The 21,452-nt window shown below is 42.9% G+C and overlaps 1 protein-coding gene and 1 long non-coding RNA gene across 2 annotated transcripts in view; one reads left to right on the top strand and one right to left on the bottom strand.

Moving 5' to 3' along the window:
* LOC311098672 (NLR family CARD domain-containing protein 3-like) overlaps positions 1 to 10,392 on the bottom strand; it is a gene marked incomplete at its 3' end in the record, with an annotated part of 28,372 nt that extends 17,980 nt beyond the window's left edge. The window contains exons 1-3 of the mRNA XM_084139208.1: positions 10,250 to 10,392; positions 4,700 to 4,804; positions 2,340 to 2,528 (exon numbers count right to left, since the gene is read on the bottom strand). Coding sequence (XP_083995334.1) covers positions 2,340 to 2,512 — 173 coding nt within the window. The 5' untranslated portion in view covers positions 2,513 to 2,528; positions 4,700 to 4,804; positions 10,250 to 10,392. The remainder of the gene's footprint in view (positions 1 to 2,339; positions 2,529 to 4,699; positions 4,805 to 10,249) is intronic.
* The window catches only part of LOC311142663, a 352,769-nt gene that overhangs the window by 28,420 nt on the left and 302,897 nt on the right, over positions 1 to 21,452 (top strand). The gene's annotated exons all lie outside the window — the stretch shown is intronic.

Raw genomic sequence — 21,452 nt, 5'->3', positions numbered from 1 at the left:
CTGGACTTTCACACAGAGGTTACTAGGTCACCCAATTCAAACCACATTTGAAAAATAAAACAAATGTGTCTTATTTATCAAGTGTTCTGTCTTGCAATTATACATATAATAAAATAACAACAAAATAATAAAAACGCTATTTAATACTATAATTGTATTTACTAAGATAATATTATTACTAAAATAGTTTCTAAAAGTGTTCTAGGCTACCCTACCCTAGAATTAGGGGTTAGGGTTACGGCTAAAATAGGTTATAAGTAGGGTAAGAGTTTCTGTATAGCACTTTGTGACATCTGCTGGTGTAAAAAGGGCTTTATAAATATATTTTATTGATTGTTGGGTATAGGGTTTATCTGGCAAAAACAGTATGGGTTAATGGCACTCTTGCTCCTCCTTGTGGCCGTATGTGGGTACTACATAACTCATTCATGACACTTGCTATGATCATAATCTGAGGTAGCAACTGCGTCAGATCTACAAATCCATTCGCTAGACCACCAGATTAGACAACAATCACCCCAATATACCCATTTGGTTTGCAACTCAGTGAACCTGCGCAGCATTCGCTCAATTTGATGCCTATGAACGAAGATTTCGATGCATATCAAATTACCCAGCAGCCATTTAGAAACAACAAGTCATCAGAAAAATGGTTATTTCTTAATTTAAAAATGTCTTCTGAATGTTTAAATCGGCCACATCTTGAAAAAGAAGACAGGGACATGCGGTTTGTTTAGATTGTACACTTTTTTCTTAAAACAAATATGGTTAACCATGACCAGAAAATGTTTAATGTTTGATGGCTATCCGCCAGCCATCGCCTCTTAAACTGTGTCTCACCTCACTATTGGTGACCACAACATGTACTCAGGTGAACAGTGAGCTGCTCACCAAGTAGCCGTAACCTTGTTAATAATAAGTTACCGGAGGTAAAACTACAGGGTTAACGCTCACCAAGTAGCCGTAACCTTGTTAATAATAAGTTACCTGAGGTAAACCTACAGGGTTAACGCAGGCAGGTCTCATTGATAACAATAGTGAAGCTGGCATTGTGACGCAGAACAACGGGCTGGGAATAGAACGTTCTGAAGGCGAGTCGGTGTCACGGAGCTCAATAGAACTAATAGGAGCTGGTAGGGTGAAAAATGCCCAAACATAAGGCCTGTTTTTTCGTGATTACTTCATAACCAGGGACAGAAGGTAATATTATGAAACTGGGCTCCATGGCGGATGCAATGAGCTAATTTTATCAGAAATAAACGTTATAAAAAATGTCACTTGAGGCGCCCCAAAAATAATATTCAAAAGTTCAGTCTTTGGACAGGTCGTTCGCCTGTCCATCGAGGATGATGACGAATCCGGTGAACCACAAGATGAAACAAGAATAGCGAGTGAAAAGGATCTGGCTACACTCATACTTTCACTGACCATTACGCAAAAAAAGAAAATTGAACAATAAACTTCGGTGTCTCAACACTATAGCGAACTCCGTCGTTGTTCCACAAGATCACCTCAGCGTAACTGGACAATATGCTTGGCGCCAAACCGTACGTGGACGAGGACAGTTCTGTACGGGGAAGCGGACAGTTCCAGAACGCTTACATTTGCAGAGCAACACAATAAACTAATCCAAGTCTTTAAAGTCAGTTACATTAGTAATATTCATTTTTTATTATGTAAAACAAAAATGATTCGTTTTTTTAAACAATATTTTGAGATCTGGGCCCATATCCCAAAAGCGTCTCCGAGTATAAAATGTGTCGTATAAGTGCTGAGAATAAAGCCATTTTAGTCCTACTCTTATGGGTATAAATTAAAGCTATGCATGAAGCCTCTTTATTCATAAGTGTCCCACCTAGTTGGCAGATATGTAGGACACCTCATGAAATGTACTAACCAGTTAAGAGGTACCAGCAGGTGTCTTGATAATAGAAACATGCAGCGAGTCAGTGGTTCCTGTGCAACATGTAATTGCTTTGGAGCAGTGGTGACCTGTCATTCAGGGCAGAGCCCCACCTGTTTAGCAGATGCTCTTCCCCAGAGCTATTTACAGTAAGTGCATTCATCTTAAGATAGCTAGGTGAGACAACCAGATAATACAGTCAAATATACAGGATACGAACATTCAATTTCAGCTGAACAATGGATATATAGCGTTTTGCAATAAAAATAATAATAATGATATACATCTAAAATCTATTAATTAAACATCTGAGAACAGTAATATTGAAGGTACCCATAAGCAACCATTTCTGATTAAAAAACACATGTGAAAAATTGTGGAAATAGCATTTAGGAAATAAACTCTTAATAATTCTTAAACAAAATTGTCATCTCACCTCTTAGCTTTGGTGTCATGTTCCCCAGAGAGACTCATTTTAGAGGCAGGGCCCCCCTCCTCTCTCTCCCCAGAGAGTCTAATTTTAGAGGCAGGGCCCCCCTCCTCTCTCTCCCCAGAGAGACTCATTTTAGAGGCAGGGCCCCCCTCCTCTCTCTCCCCAGAGAGACTCATTTTAGACCACTGACCCCTAAACAGAGATCCAACATGTTGGTTGTAGTTAACACAGTAATTCTTGAATGTGAATTGTTATCATTTATTAATTATCTCTTACAAAACATTTACTAACAGACATATCGAAACAGTCAGGCGATTTAATGCAATCACATGAATATGTAGTTGTGACATCTCTTCACCGTGGCCATGTCACACACTTATTTGTATTCATTAAAAGTCGGCCATTTATTATTTTTGAATCTGTTCTTTTCTAAACATATCTGAGAATGTAGACAGAAGGGCTAAAACAGGCTTGATTGATCTGGGGGGGATCAGTGATCTATACAGAAAGGTTTTTTGCAACAATTAAGAGATGTTATATTATTTAAAGTAGGCTAGGTTATAATGTATAACAGTTTTTGTTGTTGTTGTGTAAAGCAGATCAAGGTCCATACCTCAGCAAGTGGCGACCTGTCATTCAGGGCAGGTGGCCTTTCCTGTTTTGCATGTTATTGTGGCATTAATACATGTCACATATCAGTTTGCTAACAATGTAAAAAAATATATACACTATCGGTCAAAAGTTTTAGACCACCTACTCATTCAAGGGTTTTTCTTTATTTTTACTATTTTCTACATTGTAGAATAATAGTGAAGACATCAAAACTATGAAATAACACATATGGTATCATGTAGTAACCAAAAAAGTGTTAAACAAATCAAAATATATTTTATATTTGAGATTCTTCAAATAGCCACCCTTTGCCTTGATGACAGCTTTGCACACTCTTGGCATTCTCTCAACCAGCGACCCGTCATTCAGGGCAGGTTGCCTTTCCTGTTTTGCATGTTATTTTGGCATTAATACGTGTCACATATCAGTTTGCAAAAAATGTAAAAATAAATAAATATGTATATCATTGAGTTAATAAAGCCGCAAAAAAACATGGTCTCTTTTTTGTTTTCTTGAGTAAGGCAGCTCCAAAATGCAGGTGTTTCAGCCTAGCTCAGTGCTTTCTGTGGTGGTGGGGCAAGCCAGAAGAAAATACGGAGCGCTGCGCCGTGATTGGCTCAGTGTTCTGTCACTCATGGGGACACTACGTCACTGCCAAGTCTAAGGGTAGAGCTAGAAAATTCAAGCCCCTTGGGTGCTGCCACAGAGTTACATTAGAAGTGCCCATCCAAGAAGGTCATTGGCCAACAGATAAAATTACGTCAAATCACATTATATCTACAGTAGCTTTGATTGGACGGATCAGGTCAACATCATACTTTCAAAATCTTAGCCAGCGGTCATCATCTTGAATCAAGTCCTCTGTAGCTCAGCTGGTAGAGCAGGGCGCTTGTAACGCCAAGGTAGTGGGTTCGATCCCCGGGACCACCCATACACAAAAATGTATGCACGCATGACTGTAAGTCGCTTTGGATAAAAGCGTCTGCTAAATGGCATATTATTATATTATTAAGTCGACAATCTACAGGCAAATCCTTTTTAATCCTTGTCATATGAAGAAAAATAATGAAGAGAAATGATAGGACAGCTGATGGGCCTCTGCTGTTGGGACTCTGCTGTTGGGACTCTGCTTTATGTCGGCCCTAACAGTTTGTGGGCACCGTTTGTCACCATTGTAGTGCAATGAATGTATTGTTTAGTGTTGTTTTGTGGAGTGGCTTTGATGGCATGCATCACACTTTATTTATGCTTTGCCCCACCAAGATTGACATGCTAAAATCACCACTGACCTCAGCTATAGCCTAGATGACCAGGCTAAAGCTGTTCAGATCAGTTCCCATAACGTTATAACAGTAACAGTAGCAGGAGCCTAGTCCTGATACAGATGGAGGTCTATACCTCAGCTATAGCCTACATATCCTAGATGACCAGCCTAAACCTGTTCAGATCAGTTCCCATAACGTTATAGACCTAACAGTAGCAGGACAGAGCTTGTAGCCTAGGCATGGTATTTTACACACCATTTCAAACGGAGACCATCAGGTTTGTCAGCATGATATGTGAACATAGCTCAAACCTACTCTGACTATTGAATGTCTGACGTCGACCTTATAATAGTTTGTAGTTTAGCCTTACCAGGGTCTGCCCGTCTTTCCTACATATCAACACATTTATCCGACTTCTAATGTTACCGAGAAATATGTGCCAAAGTTTCAACAGCCATTGGGTAACTGCGTAGGCTACACACTTACTTTCACGTTCATATGAGGAAATCACATAACTTCTTACAGTCGCTGGTGCAGCCGCCTGTTCTCTTGCAGATGAAGTAGCTTTTATAGGCGACTCATTCAACCAGCCTAAACAACAGTAAATAAAAGATGTCAAATGGTCAAAAATCAATCCTGATATAGCCATGTACATCAAAGAGAGGTATATTGCTACAGATGTAGGATCTTAATTTGAGCCAGTTTGCTACAGCAGGAAAATAATCCTGCAGCAACAGGACATTTGAATTATTATGGGAATGGCCGGCAGGGATGTAGTTCAGTTGGTAGAGCATGGCATTTGCAACGCCAGGGTTGTGGGTTCGATTCCAGTATAAAAAATAAAAATGTATGCACTCGCAATGTATGTAAGTCGCTCTGGATAAGAGCGTCTGCTAAATGACTAAAATGTAAAAAATCACCATGTAGAATTATGTGTACAGATGTAGGATCTTAATTTGATCACCCCCCACTGCAGAATAACTTTCCTTCAACGCAGTAAATGTAAAACTTGTAGTGTATTTTAGGTTTTAAAAGGCTTCTGAAGTTTGTAATTTCCACTTAGAAATGGCAGACTTGAGTTTCGCTTAATAAAAATGTATCAACCACTACAAAAATGCCCATTAATTATAATTCACATAAAAATTCACATTTCCTGTTGCTGCAGGAATATTTTCCTGCTGTAGCAAACTGGCTCAAATTAAGATCCTACACATGTATGTGCAAATGTACTTGGCGAATAAAGGTGATTCTGATTCTGCAAAGGTTGAGTCTCTAGATTCCCTTGCTGCTCTGGGGAAATAATGAAATGGTTGTCATGGTGATTTAAACTGGACCTGGTTATCTCCAAACTCTGAGGCCATGTCATTTGTTATATTTCACCCTATTGATAAAGGAAGCTAGAAGGCTGAACCCAGAAGACAACTTTAAATAAACACTAACTGATTTTATCATAAAATCCTTCCACTCATATTGTTGTGTCTCTTTGTTCAACGGACATCGGGTAGCCTGTGATATTAATATTGTAGCAAACAGCGGGGCAGGGCAGTGAACCCAGGTCGCTGGCGAAACAGGCAAACACCCTAAGCATCGCAGCAATAGGGTTAAACCTAATTGTAACCTGTCTCACACTGCCCCCTATAAAAGCAAGTCTCGTGCTTCGACTACTCAAACCCCTCACACATCCGGGCCGTGCATTCTGATGGCCTCACAGACACCATACTACTTCTGACACCAATGTAGCAAACAGCGGGGCAGGGAAGCAAACCCAGGTTGCACTTGTAAAAAGGCAAACAACCTACGCATCGCGCCACTGGTGCCAATTGGGTTATTTGGTTGGAATTGTGACGTGGCTCATTTAGCGAGGATCACTACACTATAGTGGAACTATGATACAATTACAGTTATCATATCAAATGTTAAATGTAGAACTATAATATAGAAATATATTGAATTTGATTTGCCCATGTTCAGTTAGCTCCATTTTGTATGATTAGACTGACACAAACCTGTCTCAGTAGAAGTAGACTGTTAGGTCTGAGTGTTTTACTTCCATTCACTGTACTAAAATTACACCATACATTTAATTTCTCTACACACTTTACAATCATTCCTGGCAGGATTCTCACCTTGTAGCCTGAATTCACAACCAGAACATGTCAAGTCATTGAGATATCTACTGTTCTGCTGAGAGAGCACCTTCCTGATGACTAGCGCTCTGTATATTCCAATGGATGAGGCCTGAGCTGGAATGTGAAGCTAACTGAAGCTAACTTTAGAAAACCAGTACATCTAGCTTGCATCATAGTACACCCCTCAGGCTAAGTTCAGGTTACAGCATCAGGCAGGCATCAACAGCCGAGTTGTAGGCTACAACCTGGGTCGTATTCATTAGTTCACTCCGCAGCCAACAGTTTTAAAATGTTGCATAAACAGTTTACTCCAAACGCTGTCCAACGTGACCTAAACGGTTTCTGTTGCCAAACGTTTTGCTACAGTGGGCACTAATGAACACACACAACCTGTTTTGAGGAAGTGTAAGTTGTTGTTAGTCTTTCCACAGTATTTATTTGTCTCTCTTTCACAGAACATACCTTCCTGAGTGAAAAGAGTTAACAGTAGATTAGAAAGAGAAAATGTTGTTGCTTGTTGTGTTTTAAGCCTGTTTTGAGAAGACAAGTCTATAGACCTATGATACAGTACACTCTTAGAAAAAAGAGTTCCAAAAGGGTCCTCTGGCTGTCCCCACAGGAGAACGATTTTGGGTTCCAAGTAGAACCCTTCTGACTTCCATGTAGAACCCTCTGTGGAAAGGATTCTTCATGGAACCCAAAAGGGTTCTACCTAGGACCAAAAAGGGTTCTACAAAGGGTTCTCCTATGGGGACAGCCAAAGAACCCTTTTAGATTCTAGATAGTGTAGGAGCGATCACCCTGGGGCACAGATGGAAACAGAACGAATTCACCCCACGCATCTAATTTATATCCAAAACATTTTAAGGAGAGTAGGCCTATTATAACACTGTCCACATAACAATATCATCAACTATATGAATACACATAACAATATCATCAACTATATGAATACACATAACAATATCATCAACTATATGAATACACATAACAATATCATCAACTATATTAATACACATAACAATATCATCAACTATATGAATACACATAACAATATCATCAACTATATTAATACACATAACAATATCATCAACTATACTAATATACATAACAATATCATCAACTATATTAATACACATAACAATATCATCAACTATATGAATACACATAACAATATCATCAACTATATTAATACACATAACAATATCATCAACTATATTAATATCATAACAATCGTCGTCTTACCTTTAATATGTCTCTCAATAGAAGTAGAGTCTGGAATGATCATTCGGTGGTGGAAGGTTCCTTTAGTTTGTTCTGCTCATTTCCATATCAGGTTCTACCTGTTCTCTCTCCCACTCCCTGTCTCTTTATAGCTCTTACAATGTGCCTTGGCATACATTCTACAAGTGTCTGAAACTCTATTGGAGGGATGTTTAATCATTCTTCCACGAGAAATTCCATAATTTGGTGTTTTGTTGATGGTGGTGGAAAACACTGTTTCAGGCGCCTCTCCAGAATCTCCCATAAGTGTTCAATTGGGTTGAGACCTGGTGACTGAGACGGCCATGGCACATTGTGAAACATCGGCAAGTTGAGCAGTTTTCGTCACTGAAGCTCCTGCCAAACGTACCCCCAAAATCACAAATCGTTAAGCTCTTCCCGAGGCACTGACTTAATATCCACTAACAGGAATGCTATCATATTTGTGCACAAAATTTGAGAGAAATAAGCTTTTTGTGCGTATGGAACATTTCTGGCATATTTTATTTCAGCTCATGAAACATGGGACCAACATTTTACATGTTGCGTTTATATTTTTGTTCAGTATAGATAAAAACACAAAGCTTCCAGCAGAGGTCAGGGCTCTTCTGACAGCTGTCAGATGGTAGTGTGATGTCCGAAGCTTCGACAGTCATCATCACGTAGTATTGTTACTTTGATACAAGCATTGATACGTTGTGTCGAATCAGTAGTGCTTTGAAAACTGCAACGGCGCATCAGACCTCCGGTTTTAATCGTCCAATCCCTAGTGTCCACTGAATGTTGACTAGCAACAAGAAAGTGGTACCTAAAGGACACCCACCATGAGCGCCCATTGAAGTGGCTCCAGACGAGGACATCTGAAATAAATACCCTCCAACTTACAATATGGAGTAAAAAAACAAGTGGAGCAAACCAAACCAAACCAGACCAAACCAGACCAGACCAAACCAGACCAAACCAGACCAAACCAAACCAAACCAAACCAGACCAAACCAGACCAAACCAGACCAAACCAGACCAAACCAGACCAAACCAGACCAAACCAGACCAAACCAAACCAAACCAAACCAAACCAGACCAAACCAGACCAAACCAAACCAAACTCTGGGAGATACAAGACAGAAAGACTTTGTTCATCAACTTAAAGAAGCAGAGCTACAAAGAGGTGCCAGTCTTCTAACATCTCTAAGGCCAACCAGAACACTGGACCAGCTGCTCTTCAATATCACATAACAGATGGAACCCTTCTGACTAAAGAGATGACAAGCCAGCACAGGCATAAGCATACTGTCTATTGAGGTGGCGCCAAGAGGTGCGGCCAACGTGCTAACGTCCAACCTCAAAATATAAATGGAAATACCAAAGCCTGTAACAGCATGTAGTCGTGACTGATATCTTTCACCTCATCTCCCTGTTACTGTTTGTTTAGGTAGTTATAGACAGTTCAGCAACACAAGGCCACATTTCTCTCAGCCCTTCCACTCTCTCAGGCTAATGTGTATTTATTAAAAGTAGACTGTTTCTTTCAATCTGTTATTTTCTAAACGTATCTGAGAATGTAGACAGAAGGGCTAAAACGGACATGATTGATCTGAGGGTGATCAGTGATCCGTACAGAAAGGTTTTTTGCAAGAAGTAAGAGATTTTATATTATGCAAAGTAGGCTAGGTTTTACTGTATAATAGCAGTTTGTTAGTGATATGCAGATCAAGGTCTATACCTCGGCTATAGCCCAAGCGTCGTCCGGGGTAGGCCGTCATTGTAAATAAGAACTTGTTCTTAACTGACTTGTCTACTTAAATAAAGGTTAAATTAAAAAAGGTTAGGTCTCTAGATTCCCTTGCTGCTCTGGGGAAATAATGAAATGGTTGTCATAGTGATTTAAACTGGGACTGGTTATCTCCAAACTCTGAGACCATGTCATTTGTTACATTTCACCCAATTGATAAAGGAAGCTAGAAGGCTGAACCCAGAAGACAACTCTAAATCAACACTTACTGATATTATCCTCAAATCCTTTCACTCATATTATAATGTATCTTTGTTCAACGGATGTCGGGAAGCCTATGATATCAATAGTGTAGCAAACAGCGGGCAGGGCGGTAAACCCAGGTCGCTGGCCAAAAAGGCAAACACCCTACGCATCGCAAAATGGGAATTGTAACCTGGCTCACACTGTCCCCTACAAAAGCAAGTCCCATGCTTCGACTACTCAGACCCCTCACACATCCGGACCATAAATTCTGATGGCCTCACAGACACCATACCACTTCTGACACCAATGTAGCAAACAGCGGGGCAGGGAAGCAAACCCAGGTTGCATGTGTAAAAGGCAAACAACCAACGCATCGCGCCGTTGGCGCCAATTGGGTTACTTGGTTGGAATTGTGACGTGGCTCATTTAGCAAGGATCACTACAATATAGTAGAACTATGATACAATTACAGTTATCATATCAAATGTTAAATGGAGAACTATAATATTCAGTTAGCTCCATTTTGTATGATTAAACTGACACGTACCTGTCTCATTAGAAGTCGACTGTTAGGTCTGAGTGTTTTACTTCCATTCACTGTAAAAAAATTACACCATACATTTAATTTCTCTACCACTTTATAATAATCCCTGGAAAGATTCTCACCTTGTAGCCTGAATTCACAACCAGAACATGTCAAGTCGTTGAGATATTTTCAGTTCTGCTGAGAGAGCACCTTCCTGATGACAAGCACTCTGTGTATTCTTAAGGGTGAAGTCTGAGCTGGAATGTGAAGCTAACTGAAATGTAGATAAGCTTTGAAAAAACAGTATATATAGCTTGCATCATAGTACACCCCTCAGGCTACGTTCAGGTTTCAGCATGAGGCAGACATCAACAGCCGAGTTGTAGGCTACAACCTGGGTCGAATTCATTAGTTTACACCACAGACAACAGTTTTAAAATGTTGCATAAACAGTATATAAGCTGTACAACGTGACCTAACGGTTTCTGTTGCCAAACGTTTTGCTACGGTGGGCACTAATGAACACACAGCCTTTCCACAATATTTATTTGTATCTCTTTCACACAGCATAACTTCCTGAGTGAAAAGAGTTAACAGTGGATTAGAAAGAGAAAATGTTGTTGCTTGTTATGTTTTAAGCCTGTTTTGAGAAGACAAGTCTATAGACCTATGATACAGTACACTCTTAGAAAAAAAGAGTTCCAAAAGGGTCCTCTGGCTGTCGCCACAGGAGAACGCTTTTGGGTTCCAGGTAAAACCCTTCTGGCTTCCATGTAGAACCCTCTGTGGAAAAGATTCTTCATGGAACCCAAAAGGGTTCTACCTAGTACCAAAAAGGGTTCTACAAAGGGTTCTCCTATGGGGACAGCCAAAGAACCCTTTTAGATTCTAGATACTGTAGGAGTGATCACCCTGGGGCACACAGTTGGAAACAGAACGAATTCACATCCCACATCTAATTTATATTGAAAACATGTTAAGGAGAGTAGGCCTATTATAACACTATAACAATATCATTAACTATATGAATACACGTAACAATATCATCAACTATATGAATACACATAACAATATCATCAACTATATGAATACACATAACAATATCATCAACTATATTAATACACATAACAATATCATCAACTATATTAATACACATAACAATATCATCAACTATATTATTACACATAACAATATCATCAACTATATTAATACACATATTATTATTATAACTCCTCTCTCCCCATGGGTAACAGCTCCTCTCTCCCCAGGGGTAACAGCTCCTCTCTCCCCAGGGGTAGCAGCTCCTCTCTCCCCAGGGGTAACAGCTCCTCTCTCCCCAGGGGTAACAGCTCCTCTCTCCCCAGGGGTAGCAGCTCCTCTCTCCCCAGGGGTAACAGCTCCTCTCTCCCCAGGGGTAACAGCTCCTCTCTCCCCAGGGGTAGCAGCTCCTCTCTCCCCAGGGGTAACAGCTCCTCTCTCCCCAGGGGTAACAGCTCCTCTCTCCCCAGGGGTAACAGCTCCTCTCTCCCCAGGGGTAGCAGCTCCTCTCTCCCCAGGGGTAACAGCTCCTCTCTCCCCAGGGGTAGCAGCTCCTCTCTCCCCAGGGGTAACAGCTCCTCTCTCCCCAGGGGTAGCAGCTCCTCTCTCCCCAGGGGTAACAGCTCCTCTCTCCCCAGGGGTACAGCATGCTTCTCTCTCCCCAGGGGTAACAGCTCCTCTCTCCCCAGGGGTATCAGCTCCTCTCTCCCCAGGGGTAGCAACTCCTCTCTCCCCAGGGGTAACAGCTCCTCTCTCCCCAGGGGTAGCAGCTCCTCTCTCCCCAGGGGTAGCAACTCCTCTCTCCCCAGGGGTAGCAACTCCTCTCTCCCCAGGGGTAGCAACTCCTCTCTCCCCAGGGGTAGCAACTCCTCTCTCCCCAGGGGTAGCAACTCCTCTCTCCCCAGGGGTAGCAACTCCTCTCTCCACAGGGGTAGCAACTCCTCTCTCCGCAGGGGTAGCAGCTCCTCTCTCTCCAGGGGTAGAAGTTCCTCTCTCCCAGAGGTAACAGTAGTGATAGTCGGTGGTGGTGGTTGTAGCTGTGACTGGAGTGAGGCCTGTCCAGGGACTTTTCTAGGAATTAAAGACATTGGGGCTTAGCCCAAAGACAGTGTGGGGGTCCGGAGCATTTCAACAGCTAAATGCATGAATTTGGTGCACTTTGAGATGAACATTGAGAGATTAGATATTTCTCAGGTAACTTGCACCTTCCCACCTGCCACAGCAGACACTGTCAGTACTCAATTACAGTTGCTACTGTGGGTCTCTCTACTCTGGAACACTCTGTACTCTGGAACACTCTCTACTCTGGAACACTCTCTACTCTGGAACACTCTCTACTCTGGAACACTCTCTACCCTGGAACACTCTCTACTCTGGAACACTCTCTACTCTGGAACACTCTCTACTCTGGAACACTCTCTACTCTGGAACACTCTCTACTCTGGAACACTCTCTACGCTGGAACACTCTCTACTCTGAAACACTCTCTACTCTGGAACACTCTCTACCATGGAACACTCTCTACTCTGGAACACTATCTACTCTGGAACACTCTCTACTCTGGAACACTCTCTACTCTGGAACACTCTCTACTCTGGAACACTGTCTCACTCTGGAACACTCTCTACTCTGGAACACTCTCTACCATGGAACACTCTCTACTCTGGAACACTCTCTACTCTGGAACACTCTGTACTCTGGAACACTCTCTACTCTGGAATACTCTCTACCCTGGAACACTCTGTACTCTGGAACACTCTCTACCATGGAACACTCTCTACTCTGGAACACTGTCTCACTCTGTAACACTCTACTCTGGAACACTCTCTACCCTGGAACACGCTCTACTCTGGAACACTCTGTACTCTGGAACACTCTCTACTCTGGAACACTCTCTACTCTGGAACACTCTCTACTCTGGAACACTCTCTACCCTGGAACACTCTCTACTCTGGAACACTCTCTACTCTGGAACACTCTCTACTCTGGAACACTCTCTACTCTGGAACACTCTCTACTCTGGAACACTCTCTACCCTGGAACAATCTCTACTCTGGAACACTCTCTACTCAGGAACACTCTCTACTCTGGAACACTCTCTACTCTGGAACACTCTCTACTCTGGAACACTCTCTACTCTGGAACACTCTCTACCATGGAACACTCTCTACTCTGGAACACTCTCTACTATGGAACACTCTCTACTCTGGAACACTCTCTACCATGGAACACTCTCTACTCTGGAACACTCTCTACTCTGGAACACTCTCTACACTGGAACACTCTCTACACTGGAACACTCTCTACTCAGGAGCACTCTCTACTCTGGAACACTCTCTACCATGGAACACTCTCTACTCTGGAACACTCTCTACCATGGAACACTCTCTACCATGGAACACTCTCTACTCTGGAACACTCTCTACCATGGAACACTCTCTACTCTGGAACACTCTCTACTCTGGAACACTCTCTACTCTGGAACACTCTCTACTCTGGAACACTCTCTACCCTGGAACACTCTCTACTCTGGAACACTCTCTACTCTGGAACACTATCTACGCTGGAACACTCTCTACTCTGAAACACTCTCTACTCTGGAACACTCTCTACCATGGAACACTCTCTACTCTGGAACACTCTCCACCCTGGAACACTCTCTACTCTGGAACACTCTGTACTCTGGAACACTCTCTACTCTGGAACACTCTCTACTCTGGAACACTCTCTACCATGGAACACTCTCTACTCTGGAACACTGTCTCACTCTGTAACACTCTACTCTGGAACACTCTCTACCCTGGAACACGCTCTACTCTGGAACACTCTCTACTCTGGAACACTCTCTACTCTGGAACACTCTCTACTCTGGAACACTCTCTACTCTGGAACACTCTCTACCATGGAACACTCTCTACTCTGGAACACTCTCTACTCTGGAACACTCTCTACTCTGGAACACTCTCTACCCTGGAACACTCTCTACTCTGGAACACTCTCTACTCTGGAACACTCTCTACTCTGGAACACTCTCTACTCTGGAACACTCTCTACTCTGGAACACTCTCTACCCTGGAACAATCTCTACTCTGGAACACTCTCTACTCAGGAACACTCTCTACTCTGGAACACTCTCTACTCTGGAACACTCTCTACTCTGGAACACTCTCTACTCTGGAACACTCTCTACCATGGAACACTCTCTACTCTGGAACACTCTCTACTATGGAACACTCTCTACTCTGGAACACTCTCTACCATGGAACACTCTCTACTCTGGAACACTCTCTACTCTGGAACACTCTCTACACTGGAACACTCTCTACACTGGAACACTCTCTACTCAGGAGCACTCTCTACTCTGGAACACTCTCTACCATGGAACACTCTCTACTCTGGAACACTCTCTGCCATGGAACACTCTCTACCATGGAACACTCTCTACTCTGGAACACTCTCTACCATGGAACACTCTCTACTCTGGAACACTCTCTACTCTGGAACACTCTCTACTCTGGAACACTCTCTACTCTGGAACACTCTCTACCCTGGAACACTCTCTACTCTGGAACACTCTCTACTCTGGAACACTATCTACGCTGGAACACTCTCTACTCTGAAACACTCTCTACTCTGGAACACTCTCTACCATGGAACACTCTCTACTCTGGAACACTCTCCACCCTGGAACACTCTCTACTCTGGAACACTCTGTACTCTGGAACACTCTCTACTCTGGAACACTCTCTACTCTGGAACACTCTCTACCATGGAACACTCTCTACTCTGGAACACTGTCTCACTCTGTAACACTCTACTCTGGAACACTCTCTACCCTGGAACACGCTCTACTCTGGAACACTCTCTACTCTGGAACACTCTCTACTCTGGAACACTCTCTACTCTGGAACACTCTCTACTCTGGAACACTCTCTACCATGGAACACTCTCTACTCTGGAACACTGTCTCACTCTGGAACACTCTACTCTGGAACACTCTCTACCCTGGAACACTCTCTACTCTGGAACACTCTCTACTCTGGACACTCTCTACTCTGGAAAACTCTCTACTCTGGAACACTCTCTACTCTGGAACACTATCTACTCTGGAACACTCTCTACTCTGGAACACTCTCTACTCTGGAACACTCTCTACTCTGGAACACTGTCTCACTCTGGAACACTCTCTACTCTGGAACACTCTCTACCATGGAACACTCTCTACTCTGGAACACTCTCTACTCTGGAACACTCTGTACTCTGGAACACTCTCTACTCTGGAACACTCTCTAATCTGGAACACTCTGTACTCTGGAACACTCTCCACTCTGGAACACTCTCTACTCTGGAACACTCTCTACCATGGAACACTCTCTACTCTGGAACACTGTCTCACTCTGTAACACTCTACTCTGGAACACTCTCTACCCTGGAACACGCTCTACTCTGGAACACTCTCTACTCTGGAACACTCTCTACTCTGGAACACTCTCTACTCTGGAACACTCTCTACTCTGGAACACTCTCTACCATGGAACACTCTCTACTCTGGAACACTGTCTCACTCTGGAACACTCTACTCTGGAACACTCTCTACTCTGGAACACTCTCTACTCTGGAACACTCTCTACCCTGGAACAATCTCTACTCTGGAACACTCTCTACTCAGGAACACTCTCTACTCTGGAACACTCTCTACTCTGGAACACTCTCTACTCTGGAACACTCTCTACTCTGGAACACTCTCTACCATGGAACACTCTCTACTCTGGAACACTCTCTACTATGGAACACTCTCTACTCTGGAACACTCTCTACCATGGAACACTCTCTACTCTGGAACACTCTCTACTCTGGAACACTCTCTACACTGGAACACTCTATACACTGGAACACTCTCTACTCAGGAGCACTCTCTACTCTGGAACACTCTCTACCATGGAAAACTCTCTACTCTGGAACACTCTCTACCATGGAACACTCTCTACCATGGAACACTCTCTACTCTGGAACACTCTCTACCATGGAACACTCTCTACTCTGGAACACTCTCTACTCTGGAACACTCTCTACTCTGGAACACTCTCTACTCTGGAACACTCTCTACCCTGGAACACTCTCTACTCTGGAACACTCTCTACTCTGGAACACTCTCTACGCTGGAACACTCTCTACTCTGAAACACTCTCTACTCTGGAACACTCTCTACCATGGAACACTCTCTACTCTGGAACACTCTCCACCCTGGAACACTCTCTACTCTGGAACACTCTGTACTCTGGAACACTCTCTACTCTGGAACACTCTCTACTCTGGAACACTCTCTACCATGGAACACTCTCTACTCTGGAACACTGTCTCACTCTGTAACACTCTACTCTGGAACACTCTCTACCCTGGAACACGCTCTACTCTGGAACACTCTCTACTCTGGAACACTCTCTACTCTGGAACACTCTCTACTCTGGAACACTCTCTACTCTGGAACACTCTCTACCATGGAACACTCTCTACTCTGGAACACTGTCTCACTCTGGAACACTCTACTCTGGAACACTCTCTACCCTGGAACACTCTCTACTCTGGAACACTCTCTACTCTGGAACACTCTCTACTCTGGAACACTCTCTACTCTGGAACACTCTCTACTCTGGAACACTATCTACTCTGGAACACTCTCTACTCTGGAACACCCTCTACTCTGGAACACTCTCTACTCTGGAACACTGTCTCACTCTGGAACACTCTCTACTCTGGAACACTCTCTACCATGGAACACTCTCTACTCTGGAACACTCTCTACTCTGGAACACTCTGTACTCTGGAACACTCTCTACTCTGGAACACTCTCTACTCTGGAACACTCTGTACTCTGGAACACTCTCTACTCTGGAACACTCTCTACTCTGGAACACTCTCTACCATGGAACACTCTCTACTCTGGAACACTGTCTCACTCTGTAACACTCTACTCTGGAACACTCTCTACCCTGGAACACGCTCTACTCTGGAACACTCTCTACTCTGGAACACTCTCTACTCTGGAACACTCTCTACTCTGGAACACTCTCTACCATGGAACACTCTCTACTCTGGAACACTGTCTCACTCTGGAACACTCTACTCTGGAACACTCTCTACCCTGGAACACTCTCTACTCTGGAACACTCTCTACTCTGGAACACTCTCTACTCTGGAACACTCTCTACTCTGGAACACTCTCTACTCTGGAACACTATCTACTCTGGAACACTCTCTACTCTGGAACACTCTCTACTCTGGAACACTCTCTACTCTGGAACACTGTCTCACTCTGGAACACTCTACTCTGGAATACTCTCTACCCTGGAACACTCTCTACTCTGGAACACTCTCTACTCTGGAACACTCTCTACTCTGGAACACTCTGTACTCTGGAACACTCTCTACTCTGGAACACTCTCTACTCTGGAACACTGTCTCACTCTGGAACACTCTACTCTGGAATACTCTCTACCCTGGAACACTCTCTTCTCTGGAACACTCTCTACTCTGGAACACTCTCTACCCTGGAACACTCTCTACCCTGGAACACTCTCTACTCTGGAACACTGTCTACTCTGGAACACTCTCTACCCTGGAACACTCTCTACCCTGGAACACTCTCTACCCTGGAACACTCTCTACCCTGGAACACTCTCTACCATGGAAAACTCTCAACCCTGGAACACTCTCTACCCTGGAAAACTCTCAACCCTGGAACACTCTCTACCATGGAACACTCTCTACTCTGGAACACTCTCTACTCTGGAACACTCTCTACTCTGGAACACTGTCTCACTCTGGAACACTCTACTCTGGAATACTCTCTACCCTGGAACACTCTCTACTCTGGAACACTCTCTACTCTGGAACACTCTCTACCCTGGAACACTCTCTACCCTGGAACACTCTCAACCCCGGAACACTCTCTCACTCTGGAACACTGTCTACTCTGGAACACTCTCTACTCTGGAACACTCTCTACTCTGGAACACTCTCTATTCTGGAACACTCTCTACTCTGGAACACTCTCTACTCTGGAACACTCCCTACCATGGAACACTCTCTACTCTGGAACACTCTCTACTCTGGAACACTCTCTACTCAGGAACACATACATCTACAGTGTATTGCCAAAAACCACTCAAGAACTTTAAAACATAGACTCTGACCTGTCCAATGAGCCAAACTGATTAAAGAATCCCACAGTACACAAACTCTCTCTCTCTCTCACTCTCTCTCTCTCTCTCTCTCTCTCTCTCTCTCTCTCTCTCTCTCTCTCTCTCTCTCTCTCTCTCTCTCTCTCTCTCTCTCTCTCTCTCTCTCTCTCTCTCTCTCTCTCTCTCTCTCTCTCTCTCTCACACACACACAACAACAACAAAAATCACATCAAACCCCTATTATCAAAACAGCATCGTGCTTTTAAAACTCACATCACTGTGATTGATCCATTAGAAGAAAGAAGTTCAACAGGTTGAAACTGAGTGAAAAACATGGTTGTTGTGGATGTTGTATATTAGAGTTTATGTATACACATAGGCTATATATGAGACCAAGCCCCAAAAAAACTAATGATAAAATAATGATTGAACCATTATCCAATACATAACCTACTGCATATTACACACGGCAGAAAAACATTAAAAACAGAAAAAATATTTAAGATGTCTTCGGTACATAATTGGTCTAGCCTTGACTCCACAATTAAACAAATTCTAGTAATGACCTTTGAGTGACGACTGTATTATTATACATACTGGATGGACTGGTTACCTTATGTTACACTCCACACTTCCTATCCATGAGTCTGGGAGAGAACGTATAGGCCTAGGCCATGCTGTTGGTTCATTGATTGTGCAGGGCAGCTTACAGAGTTAGCCTTCCGGTTTACATAATTAGATTTTAATATAGTCTAGTAATAGGAAGAAAACAAATATGTTCATAATTAATAGGATGACATATTACTTTTAGCTACAGAATATCTCACCACCGTGCGTTTCCATCTCCTCCCCTCTATCCTTCATTCATTTTTCGAGCGCGCAGAGAGAAGGGCTGTGAACAGTTTAGTGAAATATGTTTCCTTGTGAAAACATGTTACTATTGATGATCCAAAACAGATTCCACCTGGTTTCCCAAATGAAGCACTGGGTAGCTGCAGGAACAGGGTTGGAGAGCCCATGGCATACAGAGTTTGGGCGGAACATCACCTGTCGCGCAGCGAGAGGCTGCATGCTCCTCAAACAGTGGTGGATTTTTGGAGTGAAATAACCAGAGTATACACAGCATATGATTGAAAAACTAAAAACGAACAGGCAGGAAAGCAGCCTCCATTCACTAGTCGAGCTGTTCCCCTGACCCTGTTCATGCCCATTTGATAATCGGACATTATAAATCGAAACCAATTGTAAAATATTAAGGCCAGGCACCACAGGCAAAACATTGGGATTTTGCTTCCATCTGTCAATGTTCTGATTTTGGGATATTTTGGAACTATAACTTCCATACTTTCATAAAATGTACAATTACATCGGCAATAATGTATATAAATACTTGGTTTGTATCATTTTATCCCAACTCCGTCAACTACACCTAGCATAAATGTTGTTTTTTGTTAGCATGTTTCATGTAGAACTTCAACCGCTATTTTTCAAACTCTCCATGTTGAATCATATATAATTCAACAGCTTGTTTTCCGGAGCAGATCGTTACTATCGTTACTAGTCCATACATGGCTATATCCTTTGTGACGTGATGCTCTGTAGCTCAGCTGGTAGAGCACGGCGCTTGTAACGCCAAGGTAGTGGGTTCGATCCCCGGGACCACCCATACACATAAATGTATGCACGCATATGACTGTTAGTTGCTTTGGATAAAAGCGTCTGCTAAATAGCATATTATTATTATAAAAAGGAGGTATTTACTGACATCCGATTGGTTGCTGACATTTAATGGCACTTTCCGGCAACCTGATTGGTTACTGGCATTTAATGGCACTTTCCGGCAACCTGATTGGTTAAAACGCCTCACGTGCCGCACTTCCTTGTTTGAAAATATCTCCCGCGAGGAATCCATGTAAAGAGAGACAAAATGAGAAAATCTCGAAGAATATACCTACAGTATGTGGATAAAAAATAGTCGATCTCAGTTAGCCAATGCGAGAAAAGCAGTGAATGAAAGAAAACATGAGCCTGATCAGCCGATCCAGGCAGTGGCAGTACAGGTAGAGGAGGAAAAGGAGGAGGCCGGCAGCAGCGCGTCGAGACACACATTAGTTGAGATGAAGATGACAGCTAGCAGCGATCAACCAGAAAGACAGACAGACAGACAGCCAACAGTGGCTTTTATTCCACATGTCACAAAGAAACCAACTTGTACATTATTTGATTTGCCCTAAGTGTCTAAACACTGGACTGAAAATCACCATAGACCCCCACCAACCAGGGATTGTGTAATTCTGTCATGATAGAATGTGCACCCTGAGAAGGTGATCGTGATGCATTTAGGAGGAGTGTTTCCACTTCCTCCAGGCTGCAGGAGGGCTCCAGGGGAGATGTGGCATTTTATATAAATGTGAGGATGGTTCTTCTAGCACACGAACTTGGACTTGGTTATGCAGCTCTAAAGAAAATAAACAAAGTCCTAGGGATTCCTTCCTTGAGTCACAGCTCATATCAGAGACATGACAGGAGAGTGACAGGTCAATAAAAAGGGAGAGTAGCCCATTATTGTCAGGTGACTTGCTGTGTATAAATAATATTTAGTAGCCAACTGGGATTACTGAGAAATTAGCTTTAAATAAAGTAAATGCATGCTGATATGCTAATATGTACATAGGGTAACATGCTGATATGCTAATATGTACATAGGGTAACATGCTGATATGCTAATATGTACATATGGTTAACATGCTGATATGCTAATATGTACATAGGGTAACATGCTGATATGCTAACATGTACATAGGGTAACATGCTGATATGCTAATATGTACATAGGGTTACATGCTGATATGCTAATATGTACATAGGGTAACATGCTGATATTTAGTCCTGCAGTTATGACTGTAATGTCTACAGACATCATAATAAGTACTCTTTCCCCCCACTTTAGTAGCAGAGATTCAGAGAGGGCAACAGCCAATGGGGAGTGCTGCAAAGCTAATTAGAATATGCAGATATAGACCCAGACATAGCAGAGTTGCTGAAGGAGGATGAGGATGCCATCATAGACATTCATGGATCCTTTGATGGCTCTTGGAACAAGAGAGGATTCACTTCCAACTAC

Source organism: Coregonus lavaretus (assembly GCF_964263955.1).
Source record: "Coregonus lavaretus genome assembly, chromosome: 2".
Taxonomy (NCBI): domain Eukaryota; kingdom Metazoa; phylum Chordata; class Actinopteri; order Salmoniformes; family Salmonidae; genus Coregonus; species Coregonus lavaretus.
Note: the sequence above shows the minus strand (reverse complement) of the source record. Positions and strands in the feature narration are given on the sequence as shown.